Source organism: Helicoverpa zea, chromosome 2 (genome assembly GCF_022581195.2).
Source record: "Helicoverpa zea isolate HzStark_Cry1AcR chromosome 2, ilHelZeax1.1, whole genome shotgun sequence".
Classification (NCBI taxonomy): domain Eukaryota; kingdom Metazoa; phylum Arthropoda; class Insecta; order Lepidoptera; family Noctuidae; genus Helicoverpa; species Helicoverpa zea.
This window is the reverse complement of record NC_061453.1, coordinates 2,096,535-2,118,445: the sequence shown is the minus strand read 5'-3', so window position 1 is coordinate 2,118,445 and position 21,911 is coordinate 2,096,535. Positions and strand designations below refer to the sequence as shown.

Sequence of the window (21,911 nt, the reverse complement as noted above, 5' to 3'; positions counted from 1 at the left end):
CATGTCAAGCTAGTTGTTGAGGGTATGCTAGAAAATTAACCGAATTTGTCTTTGTTTCATGTTTCAACAATGACGGTGGTTATTGTGCAATATGGCGACAAAATTACTGCGGAGCATCCCAGCTGCCTGCTAGGAGCCTGACGTGTCATCGTGAGTTCGGAGTGTTGGTGCTCGTGCATCTCCGTGGCTTCACATCCGCGAAAGCCTTGCTGTACTGCGCGCCATAGCGATGTGCGATCGTCACGCACGTTGAGTGAAATCCGGTGAGACCGATCCATTTTTGCTTTATGTTGAGGTTATTTGTCATATGACACTAATAAGCTTGAGAGGCGTCTGTCTCGTTAATAAGTTGGTGACCTAGTTTTAATAAAAAATGAAGAGCGCAATCCAGTTAAACTTGACCCTAAGTTTAAAGGGCCATTTTAAGTTCTTGAGTTACTTGAAGGTGATCGCTATGTTTTGAAATCTTTAACTCTTAATAGCCTCTTTAGCTCTTAATGAGCCTACGAGTATGCCCACGATCGCATTAGAAAGATGCCCCAAGCTGAGATTCCAACTGAATTAGATTTAGTTGCTGTTGATTTGGTACTTCATCGAACTCTAACTAATGCACGCATGATAATTGTATCTGACTGATGTTTGCGACTGATTTTGTTCGAATTGATTTCGCTGATTTTATTTCAAGTTAATGCTAATATTTCCATTGCAAAGTTCATTGTTCAGATGCAATTCCTACCTTACCATATCAGTGAGAAGGACTGATATCCCTTGGGTAGATCCTAGGAGTATTCCAGTGAGGACTGGACTGCTTGTGTCAAAGATATCGTCATTGTGACAACTTATCAGTGAGAAGGACTGATCATTTTTCATCTTTGACACGCCCAGTGAGAAGGACTGGAGCCTATCGATTCCTGATTGACTTAGGTCTGTCTCGATCATTTACATGGTGCAATGATTCGAGATTGTGTGATCTGATTTCGATTGATTTTAAGATTGTGGCATTCTTTCTAAATATTTCGATCCTGTTTTGTTTAAAATTATTTTGTCATTCCTAATCGTGTAGTCAGGTAGGCCGAGCTGAAAAGTTACTCCAGTTTTGTTTTCTTTTGTCACCAGGTACAATGTAGAGCCACACGAGGACGTGTGTATGTCAGTTATGGCCGTGTCGGAGATAGTCAATAGTAACTACGGTCACTGAACGAGACGCAAGCGCGCCCTCTGGTGGCGTTTCCGGTGAATCAACAATTTGGCGCGCTTGGCAGAGTCGTGGCGGTCAGCGTGGCTCGGTTGAGTCTTAGTTCAGTCTTCATTGAGGCTTCGTCGAGTCTTCGAGGAGTCGTCGCGTTACTGCATTTCGTTACGTACTCGTACTTCTTCTCCCCAGCCAAAACACATAGGAAGTGGCGAAGGGCGGGCGTTTTGGGGGCTGTCTTTTGTTCTGACTAATTTGTATAAACGTTTGAGTTTTGAGTTTGTTTGAGTTTTGAGTTTCTTTGAGTTATCTCTTTGCTCGATTATCCTACCTGATGTCGGACGATAGTGCCATCCATCCTGATGACGCCTCCGACATATTTATAAACTAAATATGTAATGTAATGTAATGTAAAATATGTAATGTATATTTACAAACTAAATTATTCCCTACAACTTAACTACAAACAAGAATAAAAAGGGAATAAAAAATAACAAAACCAAAAACCAGTTGAGGGTTAGGCGTCGAAGTACTCTTCCGCATCGCTGTCCCCCGGAAACGTGCCCAGAAGACTGGCTGCATTGCCACGTTGAATGGCAATGCTAATTGCTTCTATTGTTAGTGGTTATTTTACATTCACCACATTTCAACCAACTTCCATAAATGGAAGGAGACTGTCAATTCGTTGTCTTTCAAATTTCATATGGGTAGTATGAAATTATTTTATGGTTTTCATGGTCTTGCAACCCCTGAGAAATAATTCGCGTACCGAGGTTAAAAATAGCCGTCCTTTAACCATTTTCGGTAAAGCGTTTTAAAATCAGACCGTTACTGAGACTAGCTCGTTCAATTAACAAACAAAATGTCGAAAATCTGATAACTTCGTAATATTAATGTATATAATTTTTTTTTAATACTGAACATATCAGTAGGTACCGCAATAATGGGGTAATAATATTTTTAGCCGGGCCACCCCAAGACTAACGACACTTTGACAGTTAGTACGTGACTATCGTCATAAACGCCTAAACGTCAGTCACGTCACAATAGAATTTCTGTTTATCTGTCAGTGTCAGTATAGTGGTCTGTGTCAAGCTGGGTGCGCGGGCGCCGTAAAAAATACGAATTTCCGCGAATACGGAATAAGTTATTCTTTTTTAAAACTTAGTAATGCGAATATATCAAAAATTTACTGGCGAGAAATATAAAGCTGAACGAGTGTTAAAATAAAGTATTCAAAATGGGTGTTTCGCGAACGACAGTAAACGTTTTTATAGGATGTTGTTCCAGCGCTTTTCTTATGGAAATTCTTATGGCAAAGAGGCCAAGCAGCGCTAATTTAGTTACCTTTTTACAATTCTTCTTTATTAGTTTATATGGGTTCGTAGTTACTGCAAAGTTTGGAACGGTGAGTCATTTTACAGAGAACTAATTACGTCAGTTTGTGATGTTCTTATGATTTAATTTTGTTATTTTCCTTTTGCGTGAATCAATCGCCCTTCAGCATCCTTTTGTATGGTTTTAAAAATATGTTTATTCATATCTTATTGCAAGAAGCTTGCATTGCTTAGAAACAATAAGAATTTAATTACTTAAGTAGGTAGTTTCCAAGTCCAAGTAGAAATTTCTCAAAGTAGTTTAGCTATTAACCTGGAATGTCACTCATTTTTTAGGTATACCTACTTAACATAGGTAATCATTTGTTATAGAGTGAAAAATTGATAAACTGACCTTGTTTTCAGTTTCCAAACGGATTCTAATAGGGGCTTATCTACTTCAATTGTGGCATCCTCCGAGCCTTTTTCCCAATCATGTTGGGGTCGGTTTCCAGTCTAACCGGATTCAGCTGAGTACCAGTGCTTTACAAGAAGCGACTGCCTATCTGACCTCCTCAACCCAGTTACCCGGGCAACCCGATACCCCTTGGTTAGACTGGTGTCAGACTTACTGGCTTCTGACTACCCGTAACGACTGCCAAAGATGTTCAATGACAGCCGGGACCTACAGTTTAACGTGCCATCCGAAACACAGTCAGTGGTGTCTAAGATATACTTAGAAAGTACATACAAACATAGAAAAGTTGCATTGGTACTTGCCTGACCTGGGATCATACTTGAGAGGTTGGTCCTTTACCCCCTAGGCCATCGTGACTTTTTTTTTTTTTTTTTTTTTTCTATCTTTCTATTATATCTACTTCAATTGTAAGAAGTGAAATTTTATATATCCAATACATGCTTTGTATTTAACACCAGTTTGAACTCCCATGATCCCAAGTGCTATCTTACATCACTCATACAATTTCTATACCTACTTATTTCTATTCTTTTTTCTTACTTACCTACTAATCAACTTAAATTCTTTCAGGTAGGTCCAAAGATACCTCTAAAGCAGTATGTGATGCTAGTCAGCCTCTTCTTCATAACTACTGTGGCTAATAACTATGTTTACGCCTTGCATGTGCCCTCCACATTGCATATGATAATACGGTAACTATTTATAGTTTATTATTGCATCTATACTAGGCAGTAATATAAAAAGAAGAAATACTCGAAACTACTGAACCAAATTGAGAAATTCTTACACTGTTCGAAAGCTACATTCTTCCCAAGTAACTTTCGTCGTACGGGCAAAAGTTGTACCCATTGGACAAGGATGCAAGTGTGGGAAAACAGCTAGTTGAAAATATTCTCTAGCATTAAGGAAAAAGGTCCTCTGGCTTAAGCATGCTTGTTCTACATCTTGCTTTGTGATATTGAATTTAAAAATTTCTGATTGTCTAGTATAATCTGATTTTTCTAATGCACTAATCTGCCTGTATTAGTTGAGTCTGTACTTATGAAAGTATTGCGCAAGCAGTCATATTTGTCAATTCTTTTGAAGTGTTGATTCAACTTTCTAAGAGTTATGGTCTCTCGTTTCCAGGTCAGCATCCTCACCAGCTAGCATGCTAGTGTACTGCTGTGTGAAGAAACAAATGCCAAAGCTAAACAATGCAATAGGCTCAATACTTATAAGTGCCGGAGTAGCACTGGCTATGTACGGAGGAGCCCCAACGGATGAGGAAAATAAAGGGACATTCCTATATTGGTGCATAGGAGTAACTATCTTACTGGCAACACTAATAACCGGTGCCTTTACTGGACTTCAACAGGAGAGGTTGTATTCAAAATACGGGAAACACCCTAATGAGGTAACAAACAACATTATGTACTTACTTTTTATGGCTTGTTAGAGCATTTTGCCATACAAGAAAATTAATAATATTATGACATGCCATGTCTTCTTACATAATACAAGGTGTTGATTTGCATTTGTGCCATAGTTCAGGAGGAGGACATACAATACGTAAATAATCGATTGGAATTACAGTAGATGGGAAATAACTAATATGCACTGCTTTTTTTGTCATTGTAATGTCGTGGTATTTCCGAAGTAATCCAATTTTATGAATGAAATTTATGAGTAATCGTTGCGTATGCTTTGTGTTTGCGTTTGTGTGAGGGTGCAGCACGGTTTTAACGCCAGTAACGTACGCGTCAAGTTTAAATAAGGCTAGATGACATATACGGAATTCCGAAAAAAAATTAAAGAAAAAAAAATACGTACCAATTTTTTTTATTGATTTGGGTCGAGAATCATTAGCATAATTACCTCCTTGAATATGGCACGGATGCAAATAAACAGCTTGTATAGGCTGTATTAAATGAATGAATAGAAGTTACAAGATAGCTAGCTAGATAAATATCTTACATTTTTATTATCACTGTTCATTAACAGTGATAATAAAAAGACCTTATCTATAATATAACCATTATTAGCAGTTTGGGCAAATATCTTTATCTTCTTAAGGTATGTAATAAAATACTAATTGCATAATTAGTGTTATTTTCGCCGGTTATCAGTTATTTTGTAGGCAATTTCGGCTAATTATACATCATAAAATAGATGTTTTTAAGACTTTATTTTATTTATTCAGCTTAATTTTTTGGGTACCTATGCAAAATCAGGTCAGGGGTTTCGGACGGGAGAATTTTTTCTAAACTAGGTACTTGTTACGAAACGGTAACTGTTTTACCGTAGTCGCCTGGTGAAGATTATTTAATATTATCTCTATTTTGCAGATGCTGTTTTACACACACGCCATTCCAATGCCATTATTCTTCGGAATCTCCTCCCAATTGATGAACGAGTCAACAGATCTTCCCTTAGATGGATGGCTTTTAATTGGGTTGAACATTCTTTCTCAATTCTATTGCACACATTCAGTCCATGACTTGGCAACCAAAGAGACTTCGGTCACAGTGACCTTCATACTAACACTGAGGAAGTTTGCATCTCTATTGATCTCCACCATAGTTTTTAAAAATAATTTAAATATTTTTCACGTAATAGGAACTCTTTTGGTTGCTGTCGGTACATGCGTGTATTTTGACTTTTTCTCTGCTAAACGGCAACAACCAGTCACCATGAAAAGTAAACTAAAGTAGGTAGGTACCATGACATTCCTTTAGGTAAATAATGTCTCGTAGTGATATATTTATGTATTAAAATTGTGAAATTCGGCCTTCCAGATCTTTGAGATTTAAAATATTATATTTTGTGTTATTCTTAGCTATATTTTAACTTATACACTGTTTGCATTTATGATAAATTATATTTTTACACTTCTTAAGTACACTTTATGTATTTTATAAGTAGGACATATTGAATAAAAAATATTTCACTTTTAAATCCCACATTTATTTAGTCATCTTAAAAATATTTTGTATGTAAACTATAGGTGATTCTTAAACAAGAAAATTATACAACTTTTGTAAGGTATCTACAGAAATAAAAATATACAACCTTACAAGCAAACTAAAGTAACTACATACGATCGACAAGATGAAGCTGCTTGTACCATTATATGAGAAAATATATACTTGTATGCAACCTACTTCAAATCCATACACTCAATCGCTCTATTCACTTCACGTCACTTATATTACAGAATATTTGTCCAATTAATTAAAACTTCTTCAACTGTCAATGTAGTTCATTATCTGAAAACGATAATTCTCTATTAAGTACATCGTAATGAGGCGCGCTTACGGATATGATGTAAAGGGAATAAAAATGAAGGTACGTACCTATCTGCTCTTGCTGTCAGAGCGGCTGCGGCGGTCGCGAGACCGTGAGCGACGTACTGATGGCGAGCGGCGGCGCACCGACGGCGATCGGCGCGGAGAGCCGGACCGGCCGCGCGAGTACGAGCGTCGGCGCGGACTGCGACTGCGGGATCTATCAACATACCCACATTATTTCAAGCCCAGTCTCTCCACTATGAAACACATGGCAACTTCTACACCTCAAGGACATTCAATTAGACGGCGATTGAATTTACATCTATCCCCTCATTACAAAGAAACTGACTTATTTACTGACCGCTTTGTTCAATTTACATAACTCAATATGTGTAGTCTTGTAAAATTTAGTCTTAGTTTGCTATATTTGGGGCCCCATTTAACATTTACATCTACATTACTCAAAACCCTAGTTACCTACACCTTAAACGCCAACACGACGATTTTCTCTAATTCTAAGTATTAGGCAAGGTAAGGTTCTAAGTATAGGATTTAAAAAGTACCGAGAAATGGTGAGCCTGCGAAGGTCGACCGTTGTGGGGCTGCTGTGAGGCCGAAGGGATATTACTGAGGCGGAGGCGTTTCAATGTTATCTTCCGTCGAACGGTGGCATTAATTGGAAGTTTCAAGAAAAATTGCGGTAACACGGGGAAGTCGATCGCCTTAGGTTGTATTCTAGCTCGGTGCCACGGTGACGACGAGTGTGTGCAGTCGGTGAAGCATTAGGAGTTGCAATGACATTCAGGACAGTTGTAGGTTCCTATACTGTGTGGCTCTCTATAATGCATTTATTCAAGTCCAGGTTCGGATTACGGTTGGGGACTAGGTGATGGCGGTCAGGAGGTAAGTTATAGGGACGCAGATGTTGGAGACTTCGGCTGCGCGCAGAAGTTTGGAGAGCCGATCGCAGAAGTTGAGCGGGATGTTGTTGCGAGCGGCGTTCGCGGATGTCAGATTGGTTAACGAGCCGTAGTTGTGGTGAACACATGTGGTGAGGTCGTTGGTGTGTTGGTGGTTGGTTGATAAAATGGACCTGCAAACGTTCCAACACCCACCACTTTTAATATTTCCAGATCAACTTACTTAGCTACTTGTTTTTAGCAGATTTTATTAAAACAGTAACATCTTAAATTACAGTTCAGTACAGGTATTTGTGTCAAAAGCAAATATGTAATTAGTTTTGCATTTGCTTGGTAGTAGAGCTTTTCAGAGTTAAATAATGATAATGAAGGTACACAACTGTTAATGATCATTTCTAGTGAGTACTCCCCATTAATTTTATAATCATTACTCAGCTTTTGTCATTAGATTGTACATAATAGATAATTTAATGACACAATCATTAATAATCCCCATTGTTTTGTATAGAAATTTATTGGTAAAGAACTCCAAAGAAAACGAAATGAGTTTTCAACATACCTGGAGTATCTGCGATCTCTTCTGGTGCGGCCGTTAGACATTTCTACTCTGATACGAGTGCCACAGCATCGACTAGAAACAAAAACGAAAAACAATTCAACTAAAAATTCAAAAGAATTGTTGCTTTGCAGACAGCTGCTCAATCAAGAAGATGTTAGGTATAACCGATAATAGGTATATATATGTAGGTAACCTATATTGCACGAAAATTAATATTCCTGACGAAAATATTGCTATCTTATGTACCTACTCAACATTACTTACATAAGGGAATTTAGGTCAAGCAAAAGTTAATGAACATCCAAAGATGCGTATTTAGCAAATAGTACGAAAGTAGTTTAAATAAAAATGTTCCCCATTCCAAGACAAGTGCCATCCATAGGAATACCACATCTCAGTCTTAGTATGGAGGTATCATGATCTAGCACACTTATGACTCAAGCGTTTCACATTGAGGATGAAACGGATCTAAGGAGCGTGCACAAAACTACGGCGCAGGTTGAGATTTGAACTCGCAACCTATCGATCGGCAGTCAACGCCATAGCAGCAAGGCTATCGTATGGTTTATAAGTATTTCGAAATTTGGATTCTCATGCAAGGGTCCTTAGAGTTGAAAATGCCTCGATATCAAACAGAGCTTTCACAGCACAACCTCATAAAACATTTAAGTCTGGGGCGTCTCGTCAGACGGTTTAAGTGGATCGATAACTTCAGCGGCGTGCTTAGGTACCATTCATAAATAACATGGTAGGTAATTACTGATTTCCGACTGCAACTAAATTTACGAGGATATTCAAAAACATTTAGATGTATCCACCACTCTCCAAGTGGGTCAAGCAAAACTAAAATGGCGGATGCACTTCGCCAACTCCATCATTTCATAAACATTTAGAAAAAAATACCAGATGGAATGTGAAAAATGTCTGAGTTTACAATAAAACGAATACTTACGTGCCATCCAATCCACGCACGGAGTCTTCAGCGTCACGTGGATCTTCAAATTCCACAAAAGCAAATCCTGGCGGGTTTCTCGCCACCCACACATTTCTGATGTTTCCATATTTAGAGAATACCTTCTCAATTTCATATTTAGATGCATTTGTGCCAAGATTTCCCACGTAAACCTTGCAAGAGAGGTCCCACTCTCGGTAGCGAGACATCTGGAAAACGTAAAAGCAACGTGTAACATTTTAAAGGACGCCATTTTGGTAATTTCTGCACTTTTCACAATTACTGTTTGTATAAAATAACGTGAAACTTACATCGACTTTTACACTACTTTAGTAACAGTAAATTAAATAAATTGAGTACTTGATGAGTACTGAAATAACTCAAATATTTTATTCACAAACTTCGACCCTGTCGCTTGTTAGCAACGTCGTGAATGGAATGAAGAAAATGAATGAAGTTTCGGGCGAAATGTCTTTGATCGAATGATTATAATACAACTTGCTTGAAAGAATGAACGATAGAATGATCATAAACAGTCATAAACACAGAGTGAAAGGGATAGAAATACTTACACTCATTCACTAGTCTGTAGTTGATGGTGCTGCTTTTCAAACTTCCTCTGATTGTCTATGCACTCCACCCCGCGTTCCCCCTCTCCACTTTTTGTTATTTATTTGTCAAACAGCTGATTGTTTCATAGAATCGCGATGAATTTCTAGAATTGACTTGAATAAATACGATATAATTAACGAAGATGGACGTGGTAGGGCTTTTGAACAATATTAACGACAATTCGAACATGTTTGCGGTGAAAACATGGACGTCCGAGTGGTCTAACAATTTTCAAGACAACCAAGTAAGTATTGATTTTTCGGTACTTCAGTTTATCGAATTCCTTTATTTATGTGGAAAGTATGTAATAGAATAAAATATGTTGCGTACTGTGTGACAATAATATCATACCGGAAGTATTTTGTTAGGTTACAAGGGTATAGAATTGTAATAATAGAAATCGGTATCCTTGAAGCCAATGTTATCGTGTGCGATGTAACAATAGATTTGGAAATGGTCCGGTTATCAATTAAGTAAAAGATAGTAGACGTATAAATCATTAGTAATTTCCTCAAGATGTACTTACATGCGTAGAAAAACACATTTAATTGGGTATTCCATTCATTTTCACATATTCACAGTCATAATTTATTTCAGTCTGTCAGACTGAACTCTATATGAAACTCAACTATTAGTATTGGATTGCTAACTAGCTAAAAATTGACAGTTCCAATTAAGATACTCTATTCTATTCCATAAGAGAAACCCCAGGATGCAGTCGAGTCAGAATGGTCAAATGGTTCACAATAACATAAAAAAGAAAATATACCTACTTATACCTAATAATGGACAATAAATTATGTATTTTGATTATTCTTGGTAATATTTCTATTGTGTGTGTTCTCTTAAAACTTCAGAAATTTAATGTAAAATTTTGCTGATAAGCTAAAGATTATCAAAGGTGACCCGTAACTGGATATTTTAAAACTATATTTTTTTATTAATAATAGTTTGTGGTTACAATTCAACTCTCTAAAAAATCATAAATTGTAGGTAGGTAGTAGACAGTACAGTATTTTCATGTTAAGAAAAAAATATATTGTTACATGGAACCAATATAAAAATTTTGTGTTAAATTCAGTATTATAATACTGAATTTATTTTATAACAAAAAACATTTATTGTTATAACAAAAAATGTTATTTGATAGATTTGACGTAAAAACGTGAGAATGGATGCTTTAAAAACAGAAGGTACTAATTCGTGTCTGTCATGTTTCTTTTGTATTACAATAATTGGCACTAAACACTTGTCACTGGCCGCTAATTTAATTTCATGACATTTTGCACTTTATAGTGAACTCGCTGATAACAATAGTAGTATGTGACTTATCTCAGTAGGTAACAATAGTGTGACTAGACATTGATTATTTTTTTCTATTTGATATGAAGTTATCTTACAGAAACCAATAGCTTCAGTATTGTAGAACTATGATAACAATCAAAAATATAGGTTTGACAAAACATTTACTGCTAATAAAGTTCTGAAAAAACAATAAAATTAAACATAGACCATTATTTTAACTAAAGGAAATCTAAAAATGTAAATATTTGAATGAACAAGTAGATAAGTGTAAATAAATTCCAGTTTTTTTAAAGGCAGGTATTAATACCAATTTTGGTTGAAAATGAAGGCAAGATTAACGCCCTGATTAATGATAAGATTGTTCAAAATGAATGACCATTTATTATAATTATATTTTCGTTTGTAAAGGATTTTGCGAGTTCACTGTCCACTTGTGAGACTTTGACCCCAGAAACCACAGGACAATGCACTTTAATTTGGTGCTGTATTAGTCATATGCGTTGTGATATCGAAACCATAAAATATTCAATGAATATTGGAATACCTCACACAAAACAAAGAGATATTATGTATTGAGTATTTATGTATTGTATCATGTTTTTATTCTTATCGTTTCATGACTTTCTCTCTTTTTTTTTTTTTTGTACTACCTATTTATTTTCTCCCTTTAACCCGATGGTTGACTGGTAGAGAATGCCTTGAGGCATTAAGTCCGCCAATGTACCTTTTTTGTACATAAAGTATAAATAAATAAATAAGATGCATGCAAAAAATACGAGTAAAAATATAACTTTCATATTCAACACCTGAAAATGAACATGGACAAGACGAAAATTATGTCAAATGTCCATGTTCAGCCCACCCCAGTCTCTGTTGGAAGCTCGGTACTCGAAGTTGTTGACTCATATATCTACCTAGGACAAGTAGTCCAATTAGGTAGGTCCAACTTCGAGAAAGAGGGCAGCGTTCGGGAAACTACGCAATGTCTTTTCGTCCGACATACCTCAGTGCCTCAAGACGAAAGTCTTCAACCAATGTGTGTTACCAGTGATGACTTACGGTACCGAAACGTGGTCTCTCACTATCGGCCTCATCTCAAAGCTCAAAGTCGCTCAACGAGCTATGGAGAGGGCTATGCTCGGTGTTTCTCTACGTGTTCGAATCCGAAACGAGGAGATCCGGAGTCGAACCAAAGTCACCGATATAGCCCACCGGATTAGCAAGTTGAAGTGGCAATGGGCAGGCCATATTGCTCGCAGATGGCAGATGGGGTCGAAAAGTGCTGGAGTGGAGACCACGGACTAGCAAGCGCAGCGTAGGACGTCCACCAACGAGGTGGACAGACGACCTTATAAAGGTCGCCGGAAGACGCTGGATGCAGGTCGCTTCCAACAGGTATCTGTGGAGATCAAAGGGGGAGGCCTATTTTCAGCAGTGGACGTCCTATGGCTGAGATGATGATGATGATGATGATGATGATGATGATGATGATGATGATGATTCAACACAGTGGCTTCGTAAGCCCATAAAGTAAAAAAATATTCGTAAAAAAAAACAAAATATATTTTTCATATTTTTTTTTTAAGATTTTGGCTTCCAGGGGTGGTCTTTAATCTTATGATGTGTGTGGCCTTACATCAATCTTACTAAATGATAAGACAGATATATTTATAAAAGCAAGGCCTATGTGCTACGCAATTTATTACAATTTACAACTGGATATATGCGATAAATAAAATACAATGTGGTATAAATATTTTGCATGTTTGATTCAATTTGCGTTAAACAAATGACGACAGCTATGAAAGCAGATTCAATGTACTTTACGAGGTTGTAAATGCAAATGTTGATGTTATGTGATATTTTCATTTTACTGGACATACATGTGGCTAGAAAAGGTAGCTGTAAATTATGTCTGTGTGACTCTGTTTTGTTTCTAGTAATTAGGACCAACAGAAGAAATCTAGTAACAGCGGACAAAAAAGTATCTTTTAAATCTAGGTGATACAGTTTGTAACAAAAAAGTCTAGACGAGACAACAAGTGTAAAAAAATAACACGCTTTAAAAATTTGCAACTCAGCTCCGTGGTATTTTTATTCTAGATCTGTTTTAGTTTTTAAATGAAATAAGCTTCGTTATTTCCTTAATTAGGACAAAGGCGTGATTAAATACAAAAGCCTATTAAGCGAAGTTTGGGTATTATTTTTTATTTTACGAAGGCAGGGCCGTAAATGTCGTCAATTAGATAAACTTATTTACTTACTCAAGTCTAAACGATGACCTTGAGCGGTATGAATAAAAATATCTAATGAAACGATGACGTAATGATAGTAAATACTTCTTGTCCCCTTTTGACACACCTCTAGAAAAACATGTGCGCCCGCGCATTGCCGTATGCGGAAGAAATGTTGTTGACAATAAAAACGACAGCAAATGACTAAGGCGTTGAGTATTTATTTACATAGTTTAGAAGACGATCACAGTTTTATTATATTGATCTATTGTTGCGTGTTATGTATGTAATGATCATGAAGTTATGTATGTTATTTATCTGCAAAAATAAGAAAAGAATTAGCCCTCTGAGTAAGTCAGGTATATAGGTATATTATTTATGTATTATAAAGTTCATTTAACTAGAAAAATAATGTTGTAGCTCAATATGGTAAAAAAAGTATTTTGTTAGAATTTAAGAAATACTAGTCCATTGGGCTAGATAATGGTTTTCCCAAAAACTGGACCGTGACAATGAAAATAATTGAACTGTTTTACCTACTTTTTAAAATGTATTGCTTTTGAATTACTAGTAAAATGGTAACTCTTTGTCTTTGAACTTGTGAATCATTTGGATTGACTTTGACCCATTATTATCTCTTATTGCAACTTTGAAACTATCGCTTTGATGTTAGTTTTAATTAAATAATTGCTACTAGAAGACGGAAGTATTTTACCATACGAAGTTACCTATTAATTTAAATTAATTAAAAGCTTATTTTTTTATTTACACTAACTTTACTATATTTTACAATACCACGCTTACTACTACCTAATGATTAAATAGCGACGCGTTTGAGAACGTCCAAAATATTTAAACAGTGGCGTCTGCGGTCAACATAGATACCAAATAAACATTGCGGTTACACTGTAGTGCAAAGATAATGACCGGACGCCTATTTAGAATTTAACGTCACTACTATCAGCTGTTCCAAACGAAACATAAACGGTTAATAAAGACGCGTGTCGCAACGCGGCTAGTCGCGTTCAGTTGCGACAGAAAATGAAAAGTCGTACGCAAGGACTAAACTTGTTTACAAACTCGCGACTAGTGGATCCGATCTGTTTAGTCGGTGATGGACGTACAATGAAAAAATAATTTATAAAAAAATTATGAAAAATTTATAAAAAAGTGTGCAAAAAATAAAAATAGTAAAAACCTTTTTTGTTAAGTGCGTCAATAATAGAAATTGCATGTAATGAAATGAAGTGAATAATGGTGTTCTTTGTGGCTTGCGTGTGCGTCATATTAACCGCTCAGCTGGGAGACAAACAGTATCGCGTGAGTAATTTGAAGCTTTTGTTATCATACAATTTACCAGCAAATTGGACTTTTATTGCGAAGTAACATGATGGTGTTCGTATGTCAAAACATACATTAAATAATTTTCTAGATAATATCATAAAGATCTGCCAGTTAATGAACGCATCGAAATATTTGCGTTAATTTAAGTCATACTTTATCAACTACAAATTAATTTAATACGGAACCTTAAAAATAAAAGGACCAAATAGACTTGAAAAATATACGACGATATTATGCATTAATGTAACCCATGTAGTCCCATGATTCCTAACTTCAATTTTGGAGTAGCACTAGCAAGAAATCATTCCATCTGTAGTAGTGGTAGTAGTGTATTAATAAGAAATCAAAATAAACCTACTTATTATAGTCAAACACAATGGTATCTGTTAGAAAAAAGATTAGGATCTATGCAAATTATTACAAAGATCTTATCCATGGTTGAAGTTAATATTTAAACCATGTTTCAAACTTGCCTGTTGTTACGGCATTAGTAGCCATATAAGGAAAAAAACTTGTTATTTTTATTACAATATTATTTCGAAGTTAAAACTCGATAAATGTATTTTTGTTTAGAAGTTTTGGGTCCTGTTTACTACTGTCTAAACTAAAATGTAGCACAAAAAAAACAGATCTCTCTCAATTATCTAGTGTTTACTTTTTTAGAGACCACTTTCGATACTAAACCCACAGTTTGCAAAGAAACCTCTGACCATTTGATACTCGAATATTGGTCTTTTTTTTGAGAAATCTTCAAATGATCGACCCCTTTCGCTGTAGGTTAGCAGCGTGAAGGAGTGTCAGATTCTTACTGATTAAAACCCATCATGTTCCGTCTGAAGCCCTTCATGTGCCAAGACCTCAGTAATTCTTTTGAACAATGAAGCCCGAATATTGATCTCTATTTTTGACCAAAACGTGACCGTACATTTTTCATCAATACGTTGATTTTTCCGCGATATTCTTGTTAGTTCAATGTCAACGACTATTCGAAGATTGCAAAAATAGTCACAAAATTCTCAAGGCCTGGGGGCTTGACACATTTTATCGCGCTCTTTGATAAATGTATGTAAAGAAGTTGTTTAGAAGGCCGTACTTTAGTAGATTATCATACATATTCAGAAGGCAGAAATTACAGAATCATGCTTAGAAGTTTTTTATAGCCTGGTATAAAAAAATTACCAGAACAAACAATACAGTTCTCTCGCTAAGGGAGTCTAGATACTCTAAAGATACGGCTACGGTGTTCTTTGCGCTTGAAATATGACTTCTTTATCTGCCCACCAACCGAAACAAAATTTGCTGGCTCAGCAGATAATCTCTCTTCGTTTTACGATAGGATGTTAACATATTATCACCAAGCTGCTCTAAATAAATATTAAAAAAAAAAACTAAAACTTCTCTCGCAATTAGGAAATAAATACTACTTACTTATAGACCAAACACAATATCGTCTCTCTTTGAGCTCGAGAAACATCTTAGCATCGTAAGTAGGCTGCTCACTTAAGGATATCATGAATGGAAGAATTGATCCGTATTGTGTAACAAGACTACAAGAGTTCCGTAATCTACGCTACTACTCGTATTAGATTATAGATAGGAATGCAGGAAGTAGTATGCACTTGTCTTGTTGGAGTAGGCAACTTCGGTCTTTATGAGATTTGTGTATGACTATTTATATATAGTTACGTATAGATAGGTATGGTGGGAGATCCACAAGCCACATAGGTATTTAAGCTAATGTACTCCTTGATCAATCCTTCGAGGGTTGTTCAAATGCCAAAATAGTTATAAGGTCTTCGTACTTGGTACTTCAGCCGATATTACTTAATACTACTGAAGAACCAAGTGAATTATCATGATGATGATGCTCTTGGTTTGGTTGCGATTTAATGTACTTACCTAGATATGATAAACACATTCTTAATGCTTGAGACAATTTTTATGATGCTTTTGACAAACTATGAGTATTCCTCAATGGTTACATCACACAATTAAACGCCGACCCACGCAGTTTTCACACGTCTGATCCAAGGAGACGTTAACTTAATGTTTGCCAAATTAACAAACAGTATGAAGGTTTCTGCTATTTACCTTATAAATGTGTCGATATGGTATTTTAGTAGCATTTTAATATTTTAAAGATACACGTGGTACGTGTGACCTTTACAGAAGCGCACGCGCAGTTCCTTATTACCTTGAAATGAAAGCCGTTGATTATAAATATTTATATCAGTGCATTATTCAGTATTCAGTTGTTAAGTAGATGCGGGCATGCCCTATTTGTATTGTCATTTCTACTAATTGAAAGAATATGTTTTGAAAACTATCGCGGTCAATATTTTCACAATGAACGTGACATTGATATAAAGAATGTATGCGGTAAAATTGTTATCATAGCCTTGTCTTGTCGGCCTAATTTGGCCTTTATTATTAGTAGTTATAATTCATATTTTTGTTCGCAGTTGCTGTGGTCTATTTGCGGTTGTCTCCTCGTATCCTTAGTGGTCGTATTTTTCTACTATTACAGACGATGGAGGTCGAAAGGTAATTCAATTGTACTATCAATTATTATAGAAATGAGACCTACCTCAACATTGTTTAAAAAAATGACAAGCAAACCTATTTTTTCCTAACAATAATAACCATTTCAGTTTGATTTGAGTTGCCATCTGCCTCTTCTGTTTCTTACCTTTTTTATGGGAAATCATCAAGTGACCCACTGTGGATGCACCTCGAGGGAGTGTCGGTCTCTTATTGACTAAAAGCCACTCACCTTCTTACCCTGAGGTCTGCAGGTTAACAATGTAGAAATTATTAATCTGTCGCTAATCATAGGCCATCATTGAAACTTCCAGAAATGGCAGGAGCCACAGGCGGCGCCGGGGCTACAGGGGATGCAGTAAAGAGGTTCCGCAAAAGAGACAAGATGCTGTTCTACGGTCGCAGGATGTTGAGGAAGGTCAAGTCTATCTCCAACTCTGGTCAGGGGCGCAAGAGACGCGCTGTCATGAGGTTCGCTAGGAAACTCCTGCAGCTGAAGAAGGAAACTGCTCCGGAACAATTGAAGGTGAGAAAGAACAATGGGATTCTGATATACTGCCTACTAGGAATGAGATAGACAGTTTTTTTCTTCTACTGGATTTTGCCGTAATTTGCTAAATGGATTTATGAATATGAATGAGATTAAGAAATGAGTTCATAACAAACATATTAATTAGGATATTAGGATGCTTCAATACAGGAGTGTATATAGGTACGAAAGACTATGTTAGAAATATTTAAGTTGATGAAAATATTTCTTTACCGATTCTAAATTATTCTTTCGTCCTAAATCATTCCTGAGTTTCAATCTTACCTGTGTCAGTTTTACCTCAGAATTATAGCAAAATGACAGTCTTCCCATAGCACTTCAATAGCAAAAAATATCCTTAATACCCAATTTTCGCTCAGGTACTGGAGCCCCCAGCAGAATACTTAGAAGAAGACTTAACCAGCGACGACAGGGTCCCCCCAGACGCCCTCTACATGCTACACAGCATCAGGGTGTTCGGACACTTCGAGAAGCCGGTATTCCTCATGCTCTGCAAGCATACGGAGATTCTCAACCTGCCCGCTGGTGCTTTCTTGTTCAAAGTTGGTAAGTGCAACCTCCTTGATAAATTAAACTGTTTGGTTTAGGGATCTTTGTGATTAATCAAGCTTTTTTCTATCTCCATAAACTGTCTAAGTTGTCATAATCTGATCCTTTTATTTTTGGATCCTGATTCTCGTCATGGATTTGACTACCTTCACTGTAGGACCTCTTAAAAGAGAATACATACTAAGGATACCTATGTCAGTATCACTTTGTCTGATTCCGTAATTTCTGTGCTTGCATATAATGAGACCAGATCAGCAGTTATTATGTCTTATCATTTGTCTTTCTTTACAGGCGACACAGACGAGAACGTATACGTCGTCCAAAATGGGCGCGTCAACGTCTACATAACGAACCAGGACGGCAGCAGCCTGTCTCTGAAGGTGGTCCGCGCCGGAGAGAGCGTCACCTCGCTGCTCAGCTTCACTGATGTGCTCACTGTGAGTCCAGCTCCTTATCCGCCTAGGCACATTGTTGGCACTCGTAGGCACTAGTCCACTGCTAGCCTGTGTTCGCGTACAAAGGTCGCAGTTTTGCAATTTAAGTGCGTTACAGTGCTGCACACCAGTGGAACATACCACTTTACCTTAAGAAATTACAAATGCCAAAAAATGCTGTCGTATTTAAGAACAATAATTGTAATCTTCCAGGTATTAATAGAAGCCACTACACTACTCTTCCAGAAAGGGCCCGCTAGAAGAGATTTCTTATAAAATAAGCTGTGCCTTTGTACTATTTGTTAATTTTTTTCCTCTTGTGTGTGTAACTGTGTACATAAACTATTAAATAAAAAAGTAAATATGATCCAATTAAACTTATCACTTTGTCTTCCAGGGCCACTCACAACCATACAAGACGGTAAACGCGAAGGCTCTAGAAGACTCCCAAGTTATAAAGCTGCCAATGAGGGCTTTCCAGGAAGTCTTCAAAGAGTACCCTGACATATTCGTCAGGGTTATACAGGTACTAACTTCCGACAGTGGTTTCACCTGCATCCTCAACTTCCCATACGTGGTCTTTAGTCGAGTTGGGTTCCTAATCATCCAATTATTTATAAAATGGGAGATTGAAGTAAATTAAAGTTCTGCCTCATTTCCTATATAGAACCAGTTCTTTGGTTGAGATCTTGATAATTATGTGATTTTTGTTTCGAAAATACATATTATATATTTGTAATTATTTTTGATTGCTTTCCTGTTTATTTCCAGATCATTATGGTGCGTCTCCAAAGAGTGACATTTACTGCTTTGCATCAGTACCTTGGATTGAGTGCAGAGTTGGTTAACCCGGTAATTATTTTTATTCCATTTTGATTTCATCATAAAGACAACAAGCAAACATTTCGAAAAAATGTTCAGGCCCAACTTTAATTTCCTATGCTTTTGATATGCTCTTTTACATTTAAAGTACATTTTATTTTGATATATTCCAGGGCCGCGAGAAACGTCGTCCGAACACAGTGGCGTCCTCTCCCGGTAAAACAGCGAAGATGACTAACGTTGAAAGCGGAGCGAACATGCATTCTCCCCACCACAGCGAACGAGCAATGTCTGAGCATTTGGTAAGAAAAAATATTATTACTATTTATTGAGAAATTTTGCATGATTTTAATGATCTTATTGTGTTACCAATGTCCTGGTAAAAAGTTTCTTTGAAAACTACGTAGAGTCGTAGGGTAAGGCTACTTGTGGAGTGAGTTTGCGGTGCGGGGTAACCACGGAGCAAGGTAAGATTAGTGGAGATGCCATAATGTAGATAGGTCAGGCGCCTTTCTTTAGGTCAAATACGAACGGTGGGCATGAGCAAAACAATCAGTTACGAGTGAACTAACTATGCGTTTGGCTTCTTTGAGACAACTGTCAACGATTTTTGGTGTTACAAAAAATGGTCAGGGTATAAGGGAGGAAACAGTAACGTTCCTTGTCCCCCGCACACTCACATTTTGGTGCGCTACATTCTTAGGAGTATTTCGTTATGGCACCTCCGCTAATCATTTTGTTCTCCATGGGAGAAACCGAGAAGTATTATCCAACCAAGGATTGATTTTATGAGGTTGTTTCAGATTTTTTGCAATGCTGATATTGGTTTATATTTCTCCGTTCCTCCACATCGCTGCGCTCCGCAGGTAGCTTTACTCTACGACATTATGTAGTTTGTCAAGAAACCTTGTAAATAGATCATTTCTTTTTGTACATGCGATGACGTAGTGTTGTTCAGTCTGACAAAGAGTAATTCAAAATTATTTTCATGTCAATAACAATCAGTTTTAGCTTTTTTTTGTATAATGCAGTGTGCACATCAATACAGATGATCAGTATTGACAACTTCATCCCTCATTCTTATGAAAAAATAAAATGAAACCGATTTCAATTAATGTATCTAAAACAGAACCATTTTCTTGAGTCTGACAAATACCGTCCCGACAAGGGCATAAACATGGCATACACTTCAAACTTAGAACCTCGAACCTTTTTTGAAGTTGGTTAACCCTCCTCCCCATAGTTTTATATGAATAACATGTTTTTTATCGTGTGTCTCCCTACTAATGGCTTGTTGAACTAGGAGAGCAACCACGCGTCGTCTTCGCCCATACACATACAGGGGCGGCGACAGAAACCCGACATGGTGCCTGACATCGCGACCAACACGCCGCAGGTGAGAACAATTATATGTAGATAATAGTTATGTACAGTTATCGCTAAATACATTAATAAATACAATGGCGGTCCGTAACAAAATTCCGACCACCAGTATGTACATGTAGCCCATAACTCTGCTACTCGCTGATACCTAAAATTTGTTTCTATGTAGTGACGCAGTAATTTTCAGTGACGGCAAAAAGTTTGGCGAGAACTGTACATAATTGTAATTTGTATGAGGTAAGATATGCCTTGATTAAAGGGCAACTAAAGAAATTTTATGTTATTTTGCAACCTCTTTGCTCTCCCTCCACGGAGGAAAAGAGTGGTTTTCGTTCCAATTGACAAGGGTTAAAACACCAAGAAAATAAGCGGTCATAGGCAATAAAAATCTGTCCGACGTTTTATACCTATTATATTTTATTCAAATATGTTCTAAGTTGTTAAGCATTCCTGGAATTATTAGCGAGGAACGCAATATACTTATTTAGTAGCTATTTCAGAATAGATATTTAAATAATATAATTTTGTAGCAGCAACCCGACGTGCAGCCGACGCCGTCGCTACAGAGGGCGCGGGAGGGAAACTCCTTCAAGAAGCATAACACTGATAACCTTGATGAACAGGTATGCATTAAAGAACTTTATAAGCAAGTTGTATTAAAGAAGAATATTTGTCATAATTTACTATGGTAAAATTTCATTTAAAAGTAGCTGATCCAGCAAACTTCGTAACGTCTTATATTGTTTAAGTTAAACCTTCCTTGGACTTCTACAATAAAAAAAAAATAAGACCAATCGATCCCACCATTTTGAGTTTTAGTAGAAACAAACACTAATGCAATTTAATATACAAATAAAGAAGAAGAAAATTATAATATTGTTTATACATTATTTAACAGGCGTTAATCCAAATAGCGACAGAAGCTTTCGTCAAAGAACTAGGTCTGGATTCAGACACCGTTTTGCGCGGCAATGTGCAAGTTAGAGACCTACCCGCGGGAACTTATATCATGAAAGAAGAGAGTCACAAGGTGAGCATTCAAACCTCCACACACAGACGCACACAAACTTGCGGAAACACTTACACTTTTGCGCTAAAATGCGCAAACATTAGTAGTTTTGCGCAAAACTGCAATATTGGTATTGCGCTTACACATACAAATATGTATTTATTGTTTGACTATATATTCTGTAGGCTGTATATTTAGTTTGTATTAAATTGCTTTTATAATTCCCTTTCATAAGCTGTATTATAGTGTTCCCGGGGAGCCGGAGATCACACAGGTAACTTTTGTGTGAGACTCAGTGTGACATAGTGACAGTTGCGCATACCATCGCTGTCAATTTTCCCATACATTTCTAGAAACATTGGATTTTGAATAGCATTAGTATTCATTCTTTAGTACATAGGTCTAGGTTTTAGACGTCATTGGATTCTGTTAGGAAAAATTA

At 36.7% G+C, this 21,911-nt stretch overlaps 3 protein-coding genes and 1 non-coding gene across 6 annotated transcripts in view; 2 read left to right on the top strand and 2 right to left on the bottom strand.

The window, feature by feature from the left end:
* The first annotated feature begins 2,253 nt into the window (after window positions 1–2,253).
* LOC124639427 (UDP-xylose and UDP-N-acetylglucosamine transporter-like) lies at window positions 2,254–5,923 on the top strand. The gene is made up of 4 exons (XM_047176787.1): window positions 2,254–2,600; window positions 3,557–3,678; window positions 4,115–4,382; window positions 5,314–5,923. Exons 1-4 carry the CDS (start codon window positions 2,433–2,435, stop codon window positions 5,677–5,679), a joined length of 924 nt encoding a protein of 307 aa, XP_047032743.1. The 5' UTR covers window positions 2,254–2,432; the 3' UTR covers window positions 5,680–5,923.
* On the bottom strand, window positions 5,911–9,143 carry LOC124639437 (RNA-binding protein 1). 3 transcript variants are annotated; one of them, XM_047176799.1, is made up of 5 exons: window positions 8,998–9,143; window positions 8,687–8,895; window positions 7,735–7,806; window positions 6,322–7,348; window positions 5,911–6,234 (listed from the first exon to the last, which is right to left on the bottom strand). In XM_047176799.1, exons 2-4 carry the CDS (start codon window positions 8,893–8,895, stop codon window positions 7,138–7,140), a joined length of 492 nt encoding a protein of 163 aa, XP_047032755.1. In that variant the 5' UTR covers window positions 8,998–9,143; the 3' UTR covers window positions 5,911–6,234; window positions 6,322–7,137. The 3 variants fall into 3 exon arrangements, with proteins under 3 accessions (XP_047032755.1, XP_047032772.1, XP_047032763.1); XM_047176816.1 differs by having other exon boundaries at window positions 6,322–6,472; XM_047176807.1 differs by lacking the exon at window positions 5,911–6,234 and having other exon boundaries at window positions 6,322–6,472; window positions 6,819–7,348.
* LOC124645314 lies at window positions 8,083–8,216 on the bottom strand. The gene has a single exon (XR_006986207.1). It is a non-coding gene; the product is annotated as a small nucleolar RNA SNORA53 (small nucleolar RNA).
* A 165-nt stretch (window positions 9,144–9,308) lies between the features above and the next one.
* Window positions 9,309–21,911, top strand: part of LOC124637756 (neuropathy target esterase sws) — a 33,037-nt gene continuing 20,434 nt past the window's right edge. Inside the window, exons 1-11 of the mRNA XM_047174397.1 lie at window positions 9,309–9,542; window positions 16,644–16,725; window positions 17,037–17,248; window positions 17,632–17,818; window positions 18,113–18,258; window positions 18,653–18,781; window positions 19,027–19,107; window positions 19,251–19,379; window positions 20,381–20,473; window positions 20,991–21,083; window positions 21,359–21,490. Of these exons, the coding sequence (XP_047030353.1) occupies window positions 9,441–9,542; window positions 16,644–16,725; window positions 17,037–17,248; window positions 17,632–17,818; window positions 18,113–18,258; window positions 18,653–18,781; window positions 19,027–19,107; window positions 19,251–19,379; window positions 20,381–20,473; window positions 20,991–21,083; window positions 21,359–21,490 (1,386 nt within the window). The 5' untranslated portion in view covers window positions 9,309–9,440. The remainder of the gene's footprint in view (window positions 9,543–16,643; window positions 16,726–17,036; window positions 17,249–17,631; window positions 17,819–18,112; window positions 18,259–18,652; window positions 18,782–19,026; window positions 19,108–19,250; window positions 19,380–20,380; window positions 20,474–20,990; window positions 21,084–21,358; window positions 21,491–21,911) is intronic.

Coding starts and splice junctions, on each gene's coding strand:
- LOC124639427 (XM_047176787.1), top strand. CDS start 2,433: ATGGGTGTTTCGCGAACGACAGTAAACGTTTTTATAGGATGTTGTTCC. Junction 3,679..4,114: donor ACATTGCATATGATAATACG/GTAACTATTTAT, acceptor TCTCGTTTCCAG/GTCAGCATCCTCACCAGCTA. Junction 4,383..5,313: donor ACGGGAAACACCCTAATGAG/GTAACAAACAAC, acceptor TCTATTTTGCAG/ATGCTGTTTTACACACACGC.
- LOC124639437 (XM_047176799.1), bottom strand. CDS start 8,895: ATGTCTCGCTACCGAGAGTGGGACCTCTCTTGCAAGGTTTACGTGGGA. Junction 7,807..8,686: donor GTGCGTGGATTGGATGGCAC/GTAAGTATTCGT, acceptor TTTTGTTTCTAG/TCGATGCTGTGGCACTCGTA. Junction 7,349..7,734: donor AGAGATCGCAGATACTCCAG/GTATGTTGAAAA, acceptor GAACGTTTGCAG/GTCCATTTTATCAACCAACC.